Source organism: Eulemur rufifrons, chromosome 5, assembly GCF_041146395.1.
Source record: "Eulemur rufifrons isolate Redbay chromosome 5, OSU_ERuf_1, whole genome shotgun sequence".
In the NCBI taxonomy this organism is placed as follows: Eukaryota; Metazoa; Chordata; class Mammalia; order Primates; family Lemuridae; genus Eulemur; species Eulemur rufifrons.
In genome coordinates, this window is record NC_090987.1 from 33,929,457 (window position 1) to 33,940,412 (window position 10,956).

Sequence of the window (10,956 nt, forward strand, 5' to 3'; positions counted from 1 at the left end):
TCTCGAAGTCCTGACCTCAAGCTAGCCTCCAGCCTCGGCCTCCCAGAGTGCCGGGATTACAGGTGTGAACCACCGCGCCCGGCCGCCCATTTCAATTAATCATTTATTTATATATTTAATTTCAAAATATCAAGGAGGTACAAATGTTTTTGTTACATAGATACCTTGTATAATGCTTAAGTCAGGGCTTTTGGTGTGTCTGCCATGAACCCATTTTTAATAAGAAATCTCTCTCTGCTCATCTTTAGATAGACACTCTGCCTTTTCTGCCTTTTCTCCCTCCTTTCCTCTACTTCTTTCTTTCTTTTTCCTCTGTGATATTCTCTTCCACTTGCTCCTTTCTCCCTTCCTGACATCAGCGGAGGCCTGACAGAGGACCACAATAGCATCATTATGTTGCTTACCCCACCCAGTGAGGATAAGCCAAACTGCCAAGCCCCAGACCTCTAATCAACCCAATAACCTAATTTTAGCTTGAAAGTAGTGAGTGCATCTTAGCTGGAGCTCTGCTTATAATTCAGAGATGTGGCGGGTAATTTTCCCTCTTTAGTAGAATGCATACTCATCCTCCTTTCTGCCCAGTTTACAACAAGCCTGCAAGGTTAATATTGTATCTATGCAGTGTTAAAACAGCACCAGAGAATGGACCCAAATCACCATTTTACTGATTATTCTATTTACTCAACACCTAAAACTTCTTTTAAATCACCTGAAATTATTTTACCAAATTGTTCTGATATTGCTTGAATTTTGGTATCATAAAATTGCAGCCCCTGGTGTTGGGTAAATATTGATGTTTGTTTTGACTACTTCTAATGTTGTCTTGCAGAGGTCTTCAAAAGTTTTTGTTCATGCAATCCTAACAAAATTTTGAAAAAACAATGTCCATCTTCCAAGCTTTCTATAATGACAGCTAAATCTTTTTATCATAAAGTTGAAAGGTTGTAAAAATGGAATTTAAGAATATTATAAATGTTGATACTTTAAAATAAAACTGTTATATCACTTTTAAATGTAATCAACAGAATCTAAATGCCATTATTATTTGATGCCCAGTGTCATCCATTAGAAAAAAAAAAAAATTAGGTTGGTGCAAAAGTAATTGTGGTTTTAGCATTGTTGAAATTTGCTGTTTGATATTGGAATACATTCTTAAATAAATGTGGTTATGTTATACATCATTTTAATGTGCATTTCTCACTTTATTTTTTTGCTAATGACTTATTACTTGCTGTCTATTTTATATTTATTTTAGACTATGGAAATAATGTTAGATAAAAAGCAAATTCAAGCAATTTTCTTATTCGAGTTCAAAGTGGGTCGTAAAACATCGGAGAAAACTTGCAACTTCAACAATGCATTTGGCCCAGGAACTGCTAACGAACGTACAGTGCAGTGGTGGTTCAAGAAGTTTTGCAAAGGAACCGTGAAGATGGGGAGCTCAGTGGCCGGCCATCGGAAGTTGACAACAACCAATTGACCGCAATCATTGAAGCTGATCTTCTTACAACTACATGAGAAGTTGCAAAGAACTTAACATAGACCATTTTACGGTGCTTTGGCATTTGAAGTAAATTGGAAAGGTAAAAAAGCTCGATAAGTGGGTGCCTCATGAGCTGACCAAAAATAAAAACAATCATCGTTTTGAAGTGTTTTCTTCTCTTACTGAACACAACAACTGACCATTTCTTGATCAGATTGTGACATGCAATGAAATGTCGATTTTATATGACAACCGGTGATGACCAGGTCAGTGGTTGGACTGTGAAGAAGCTCCAAAGCACTTCCCAAAGCCAAACTTGCACCAAAAAAAGGCCCTGGTCACTGTTTGGTGATTTGCTGCCGGTCTGATCCACTACAGCTTTCTGAATCCTGGCGAAACCATTACATCTGAGAAGTATGCTCAGCAAATAGATGAAATGCACCAAAAACTGCAACTCCTGCAGCTGGCATTGGTCAACAGAGAGAGCCCAGTTCTTCTCTACGGCAACACCCAACCACACGTCCGTTGCACAATCAGTGCTTCAAAAGTTGAATGAATTGGGCTACGAAGTTTCATCTTATCCATCATATTCACCTGGCCTCTTGCCAATCGACTGCTGTTTCTTCAAGCATCTCGACAACTTTTTGCAGGGAAAATGCTTCCACAACCAGCAGGATGCAGAAAATGCTTTCCAAGAGTTCATCAAATCCCAAATCATGGATTTTTACACTACAGGAATAAACAAACTTATTTCTTGTTGAAAACAATGTGTTGACTGTAATGGTTCGTATTTTGATTAATAAAGATGTGTTTGAACCTCGTTATAATGATTTAAAATACATGGTCTAAAATGGCAATTACTTTTGCACCAAGCTATAGTTGAATACGTACTTTAACAGTTGGAATTTGTTTCCCTCCTATTTCTATTTGAACTTCTATATCCTATTTCCATTGATGAACCATCCCCTTCCCTAGGTCCATCCCACTGGAATATATTTTTAAGCTTTAAATGTATTTTGATGTATTTTAGGGCTTTATTGATCAGTCTATCATACTTCTCTGTAACAACAATATGTATAGAAATTTTATTTTATTGGAACTTGTATAATTGTAAGTCTCTAAGTGTTAAAAACCAATTTATTCTGGATTGGATTTGCATTACAACTCTAATTGGCAGCACAATTGAGCAAACGACGTGCAGATATGGATATTTCGATGCAATGCATTAAATATAGAAAGTAAAACTTTACTGGAAATGCATTGCAAAGAGATGGATGAAATTTAAAAAAAATTAGTTCATGAATAAATATTGCATATTACTAGAATTAAACAAATTTCAGCATTGATTTTATCTTTTTTTTTTTTTTTTGGTTTTTCTTCCAATTTAAGTACTGAGAAAACTTATTCACATTAACAGATGATATTGGATGATTTTTTTTAAAGTAGCAGAGTCATTAAATTCTTTAATTTTACTCTGAATCATATGACCTAAATCTATAGAGTAATTTATCATTAAAAATGATTTTTTAATGACTTAGGTGACAACTCTATTAGGCCCTTTTAAAATTTTGTTGAAAACAAATAATTAAAAAGCACATGACTTGCAAAAGGATTTGTTAAGAGTTTTAGAGACAATTCTCTTTCTTAATATGGAAATCATTATTTTGAATTATCCCTTAGTTTAATGCCCTGCATAGTTTTATACTATGGATGAGAGCTGGAACTTTTTTTTAGAGGGGGATTTGGGAGAGGAGAACTAGCTTGATACGTGAGGCTCAGGTGTATGCTAAGGTTGACTCATCTACATATATACACGGAAGCTGAGGATCTGGCAAAGTGATTCTTTTAAAACTGTGTACTTGTACCCTTCGAGGTGCTCATGCATTTCAGCAAAATATGCACCCTAATATGAAGACTATTGTTATAGTAGCAGTGAAGCTGGTATTGAGTTTCTTAAATCAGTGTACATGTTCAAAGTCAAATAATTTATATTCTACAATGGCTATGTAGCCCTATATTGTAATTTGACTTCATTAAAAAATAATGTTGTTTAGAAATAAATTCTTTAGACTTAGAGGCAGAAGAACTGACTATGAGCCTTGGCTCTGTTGTTTACCAATAGTGTGACTTTGAAAAACTACCCTAGCTTCTCGCTTTTCACACACCAAATAGAGTCACAAATGTGTAAGTGACAGGCACAGCAAATACTCCGTACATTTGTAAAGAGGAAGGAAGAGTGAAAGGAGAGTTTTCTTCTGTGCTTTGGAGGTTGTGTTCATAGTACCCCTGACATATAAAAGTACTAGTAAATCATTTTTAAAGACTTGAAAGAAGCCAGATCAACTAAAGATTTGTCTTAGTTTAAAAAGATAAAGTGCTTTGAATTCGTTCTACCTTGCTCTTGTCCTCTTTGTAGAGACCAGCTCAACTGAAGGATAGCAACAACTTAAGGTAGCTCTAAGAATCCTTGAGTGCAAGCTTCTTTTCATCCTTTTGCTGTCCCTGACATTTTCAGGCCAGGGCAGTTGCAATGCTAGATCCCAGGGTTTGTATCTAGCAGAAATAAGCCATGTTTGATGGAGGCTTCCATGGTACACGTCTGCTGTTTCTGCTTTCTGCTCAGCTGGCTCTACTGATGTGGGTACCACTAGCCAGGCCCTCCCAATCCCCTCACTTCATGTGCAGGTCTTCATGGAGCAACTTGGCAGGTGTTACTGTCAGGCCCTGTGAAATCATGAGCCCTGTCAGGAGCCTTCACTTTCCAGGAGAGACCTGTGCATTGGTGTTTTGGAAGAAACAGGAAATAACATCATCCCCTTAAACAGCACAACATAGGTAACTACGTGAACCTCGGTGAAACTGTGAAAGATAGTTCTGGGCTCCTGGGTAATTGCAGAAATTCCTTGCCTATGAAAGTCACCTTTTCAGAGCACATGGGGGCCAGGCAACATCCTCTTGTGTGGCTTGGCCTGGGAGCCTGGGTAAAAGACATGCACACAGAATGGATGTGGCTGAACTGGTGGCCATGATGGTAGAGCACTAGAAAAGGGAGCTAGAGGCAAGTTCAGTTGAAGGAGCAAAACTAACCTGGTGAGATGTGTGGTATCCTAAATGTGTTACAGTCTCTGTGGGCCTGGTTGATGAGAGAGTTTCCTGTCTTCCCTTTGCCTTTGAGTGTCCTTATAACAAACTGCATTAATGGAAGGAACACAAGAGTAATTCATAGTTCCTGCCTAGAGAGAGCTACATGTTAAAAGAGGGGGCAAGAAGGTGAATGAAAAAAGATATTGAAATGGATGAGATACAGCAAAAGAAGTAGGTATAGGATTGGGTGTTGGCCCCAAAGGGGAAGGGAGTTAATTTTGGCAGAGTTGAAAGAATTTTGGTCTTATAGTATTGAGTTCAAATCCTAACTCTCCCAATTGTGAGCTGACTCATCTCCTGATCATTTTGAAAAAATTTATAAAATGGGAATATTTCTCTTTAACATTTCAGAATTTTTGTAATATGTTGAAGTAAATGTAACTATAAAATACTTTGTTAGTGGAAGGTGGTGGACTGGCAGTGCAATGACCGACAGCTCCAGAGAACCAATTCCCTGTTGTCTCAACGTGAAACACTCAAGGTCACTTTGAAGGCCACTAACCACATTAAAGTTGCCCATCAACATGTAGGTGGGAAATATATAGTGAAGTGACTTGGTAAGAAAGATAAGTTAGATACTAAAGCCCTTCATTCACTGAAATATTTTCACTGACAAAATATCTGACAGACACTGTTCTCTGTGTGTGAGACAAGTTCTGACCTGTTACGCGATGTTTACATTTCAGAGGGGAATCATAGGACATATAGTATTTTATCATCATCTAACTTTTACCAAATTGCAGAAATTTTGGGGGGCCTTATTTTCTCTATCAATACTTGCTCCTAGAGAGAATATGCTGCTTTTATACGTGGAATCTAAGTCATTATATAGTAGGTGCTTACTGCAATAGTAGAATAGATACTATTTTCATTCTGAGTGTATTTAAAGTAGTAGCTACTGAACAAGGCTATTTTCATCTCTATGACTTACCTTTTTGAAGTTAGTTTTGAATTCATTTGTACATCTAGGACCAACTTATTAATAAGCAGTTCTTTCCTGAATAATACGTATAAAAATAATTGAGTAATGCAGTTGCCATCCTCCTAGGGACATGGTAGAGATGCCAAGTTCAAGCCTAATGATACTATTTTTGTTTATAATTGAAGGTATATCAATAGTGGCATTTTAGTTTGTAAGCCGTGTAATTTTCTGCGTAGAAAGGAAGGGCAAACATTTCTCATGGAAGTAACACCTGAAGGTTTCAGTCCAGGCACTCTTGTCACACACCCTGTCATCAGCTGCTCTCCATGAGAGAGGAATTCCAACTACAATCCCACTTGGAGAAGGGAAGGAAACATCACTTGCAGCTCAAACAACGGTTTCATTGCTCTATAAGAAACTCCCTTGATAATTAAGAACTAGACAGGAGTCATCAGACTACATACTCAGTATTCAGAAATTCTCTTAAAAAAAAAAGAAGTATCTCTAAACAAAAGGAAAGCATCAAAGAATCTCAAGAGCCATGAAATATTTTTAGGGCAGGATTTTTATCCTACAACTCCTAGACATTATTGAGAAAACTATACTAAAGTTATAGTTTATGGTATGGTAATAATACTAGATATCTCTTGGGATATAAAACTTTTTAAAAGTGATGTTCTCACCATAGATGCTGGAGGAATTTGAAGGCAAAAATATAAATTTGTTCACTTGGTTTAAAATATAATTAGTAATTCCTTAGCCACTTATATAAAAAATAATAATAGAGATGAAATTTGCTTCCATGGAAGCTTTAGTGTGATGAGGACATTAGTAGTTTCTGTAATAAGCAGTATTGAACCCAATCATTTAATGCTGTCCAGGCCATTCTGTTTAGTACAAATAAAAAAACAAATCAGATAAGGTGTTTTTTTCCCTCATCATTATACTTCTGGAAATTTGCCTGACAAAATAAATAAAACCAAATTTCTGTTCCAAGTGTCAGAGTAACATTTTGTGTGTGTGCGAGAGCTAAATTGATAAGTGGCTAAGTTAGCTCTAAATGTGTTTTTAAATTTTGATGCCTGATTTCAACTTATAATGAGGTAATATCTATACATTTGACTACATACATTCTTTACTTTCCAAGAATCAGACCATTTAATGGAAGTGTTCACATTTTACATGTAACATAAATGGTCACCATGTGTAGACAAAAATTCTTATCTGATAAATGACTGTTTTTTATGATCGTATCCACTTGATAAACTATAGGGCTCTTCCAGCTAATAACTGTTCTGCCTTAAGTGATTCCTTCCTAATAAAATTTATACAATCCGTAGCATTACCTCAGTTTTCAAATTCTCCAGCCAAATTTATGAAAACAATATGCTGGAGCCAGAGAGGAACTTCTTCTGTGTAGGTATTCAGTAGAGATTATTATAGAATTACAGAATTTCTATAGTGGAAGAAAGTCAGTGACATGATGCTGACCCCATGCATTCTCACATGGGGTACAATGAAGCCCCGAGAAGTTGGGTGTTTTTGCTGAAGTTATGCTGTGACTCAGACCTGGGACTTCTGAGTCTTGGTTCAGGGTTGAGCTCCTCGTGTGTTTTATAGCAGAAGGACATGATGAACATCCTTAGATCCTCTAGAAAATGCCAGCGGACTCATGTGGTAAAATAAATGCCCTATTGTAACCCAGAGTTTTGGGTACCTTTATGGGATAAGTCAGTCAAAACTTTGTTTAAAGTACTCCTTGTGGTTGAGATGTAGCTGACATAAAGTACCTGTAAGTCTCTGAGAGGTGGCCACACCCTCATTAGCGTACGCTGCAATGATGCCCCAGAGAGTCTTTGATTTAGTTAATGGAAAAGGGGCAGAGTTCAAGTTCAGGAAATTAAAGACGAGTAGACATGCTTATTTTCCTATAATATCTATAACATGATGTTGATTCTCCTTAAATATTTTTTGCATTTGATTTAATCATGAAATATACTAGAAGTCTCTACTTCCCAGGTCCAGACATTAATTGATATCTTAAGGGACCTATTTGAAATGCATAAAGAATTTAAGTCTATCACAATTACCATGAAATGTGAAACACAAATACTTCAGTATCAATGAGGCCTGGGAAGGATTAAGTATCAAAACACTAGGTTTACCAAGGAAAACAAATTACTGTTACCAAAGACAGATCCTGAGAATCTGACATATTGTACCCTTTCAAGATCAAGGAGAAGAAAAATTAACTCTTCAATTAAATAATATTATCATAAAACATGCCCATGCAGAATTCAGTGCTCAGAAGTTGCCTCTAAAATCTTGACACATGCAGTTTTCCATACAGAAAACAAAAGGTTTATCTGAGTCAAAGCATGGAGATAGCCAATAAAACTGTAACAAAAAGTACATATTGATAATTTACTATTTCTATTAAAGACCAAGTCAGATTCTTGCCTCTTCCTTTAGTAACTTTTATATTACTTAGTAAGTAAATAATGATCATTGTAACAGAGCATTATACTTCTGTCTTGTGCTTTTCAGTTTAAAAATAATTTTTCAAAAACAGTCTTGTTTAATAATCAGGCTACTAAACTCAGAGAATGCAATGTTCTGCAACTCATGTTCCATTCTAAGCTTAGGCTGTGTGCTCTTTGGCAATGTTGGGCTCTTGCACTGCTTTTGAAGTTTAGGAACTTGAACTCCAGAAGAGTGGCACTCCTTGTGCCTACTGGACAACCATGTGGCCCCATCTCTCCCAGCCCTGGCTGCCCTTGGTCTCTTAGCATCGATGCTCAGAGGAGTCTGTCTAATGCCACTTGCCTGACAATAGGATGGGAATTGTTTTTCAAGCTTGTGTTGTAGCACCACTGCAGACACTCCCTGGAGACCGAGGTGTGGCCAACTACAGTGTATTTGCCTTAATTTGCTTTGGAAAAAAACATACAATTTTCTAATAATCCCCTCCCCTTATCTTTTCACTTTTTTATCTCAACTATTTTGACTGCATTGTTCTGTCAATTCATCATTAGTAGATTTAAGTCTAATCTAATCCAAACTAGCTTAATTGATTCTTTAAATAAACTTTTCTAATTAAGTTGGCAATAGTTTGGTGAACTGGCCAAGTGAATCATTGTTCATCTGTGGATCTGGAATTAGAATCTGCCTTATCCCTTTCCAGGATAGGGTACCTGCTGTGCGTGGTGCCTGTCTGGAAATCACTTCATACCCTGGGAATCCAAGGGTTGGAGGAAAGTAATATAACATCCAAAATGCCATGTTTACTTTAAAGAAATAGATCATTTAATATTTCCTTCCTGGACTGTAGGAATATTTTAGTATTTCCAGAAGAAGTTTATCTAATGGCTTGGCTTTCTTCATTTTTCTTTAGCCATTTATGAATGGCAAAAAATGTCTCATATGTCCTAAATATTTCATAATTAGTTGCAATATAATTTTGACATAGCTAATATTCCTCCACTTTAAAAGAAACTCACAGGGAAATAACTGTTTAAAAGAAATAGGCTTGGTTAACTTTCTTTCAAATTTAGAACCCATTTGCACTGGGAATTTTCACAAGCAATCTGTCTGATTTAAGTATAAGAAAACAGAGGAAACTTTTTTTTTTCAAATTTAAAATTTTAGAATTGTCCTAGCATTTAATTTAAATTACATTATGTCTCTGAGGCCATATAAATCTAATTTATCCAGATTCTCACCCTGCTTCTCTATGGCATTTGGTCCCTCAAGGCATAGAGAGTCCTTTGAAATCAACAGAGATTGAACTTCTAGAACTCTCTTTGCAGGAAGGGGATTAAAAGTGGAACAAATCCCAAATAGAAAGCCGGACAGCTGACAGGGAAGACAAGACCTCAAGGCTGCATTGCCTCTCCAGGCCTTTAAATTCTACTTACCATTAGGATGATCAAAAGACAAATGTTTCGGAAAAGAAGCCAATCCATTCCTTTGGGTCTGTCTTGCACACGAACCTCAGTGAGATTTAATTTTAGTCCTGGTATTCCGAGTCCTGAATTTGGCTCTGCAGCAAGATGTGCTTCAAGACGTCCTTTTAGGAGGGCATGGATGATAATTCTGGTGCTCTCTGGGCAGAAGGATAAAGATATTCTATAATGACTCTGTTTCCCCACCCCAAACTCCTGGGCTGGTCTGGAAGGCTGGCATTGTTTGGGCTCTGGGTAAGAACTTAGACACACCTTGATTCTTATTGCAATGAAACCCTTTGTTGGACACCAAAGAAAAATCTCACAGAGTGAGGACGAGATTTACAGGGAAGATAGCCAATGAATAATAAATTACTCACAACATAAAAAATAATTAAAACGCTAGGACCTATCATCATACTGAATAAAATTAGAAGGCTTCTTCTTACTGCCAACATTGTAAAAGCAAAATTACATATACTGACAACACACACACACACACACACACACACACACTTGTCGTCCACTACAGAACCAACTTCAAGGAATGACACTTTTAGCAGAGGCCATTGTTAAAAGGCACCAGGCCTAACATATATAGTATAGAGAGAAAGATAGAAAACTGAAAGTCTCATCTCTTAATTCAGGCGATTACAGCTTTTCCCTTTAAGAAGTCCTATGGTTGAAAGTGTAGTCTCAATTTTAAAGATGTTCTGAAATAACAAGGTCGAGATGAAGAAACTCTAATTTAACTAGCACCAGTATGTTTGTTTCCACATTTTGGCACCTTCTTTCTTGATTATTCAGTAGAACCTCTAGGACACGCTATTTCCAAAATGTCTTAGAGTAACCACAGTACAGTTTTCTCACTACTTGTGAAATTTCCACTTATAAAAAATGTATAACACGGGTGAAGAACAACTTTTAAATCAACACCCATGTTTATTAAGGAGGAGCTGAAGCTGGAAACCTGAGCATTTAAGGGTAAGAGATCAGAGCAACATCTAGATATTTTTGAATATATTATTTCCCTCTTTTCATTTCTCCCTTTTCCTTTGATAGTATGGCTTTAGAAGAGGGTATAGCCTCCCCATGAGAAAATTGCAGGCTGGCAGCAACATCAACAAACATAAAAGGAACACACAGTTAAATGTTCTCCAATTGATCATACATGTTGGTTAGAGAATTTCAAAGGGAGTCTGCATTTTGCCCTCACTACCCCATCACTGTAATTCAGAAACAAGGCTGACCCTAGTCATGCAATATATTCCAAATAGCAATTGGTCTCTCGAGAAACTTAGTTTGAGCATTTTTGAAGACAATAGGAAAGAGTCTAGGCAATTAGAGGGCTGGCATAGGATCCTTAAATGAAGAGAAATGAATTATATGTTGAAGATATTTATGAGAAAGAAGGAAATTATATTTAAGCAATGGAAAAAAATTGTTACAAAGAGGCAGTATTT

The 10,956-nt window shown here is 36.7% G+C and overlaps 1 protein-coding gene across 1 annotated transcript in view; it reads right to left on the bottom strand.

Annotated features, from left to right (window-relative positions):
- DSG4 (desmoglein 4) overlaps window positions 1–9,650 on the bottom strand; it is a 40,120-nt gene extending 30,470 nt beyond the window's left edge. The window contains exon 1 of the mRNA XM_069468144.1: window positions 9,467–9,650. Coding sequence (XP_069324245.1) covers window positions 9,467–9,514 — 48 coding nt within the window. The 5' untranslated portion in view covers window positions 9,515–9,650. The remainder of the gene's footprint in view (window positions 1–9,466) is intronic.
- Between the last annotated feature and the right edge of the window lie 1,306 nt (window positions 9,651–10,956).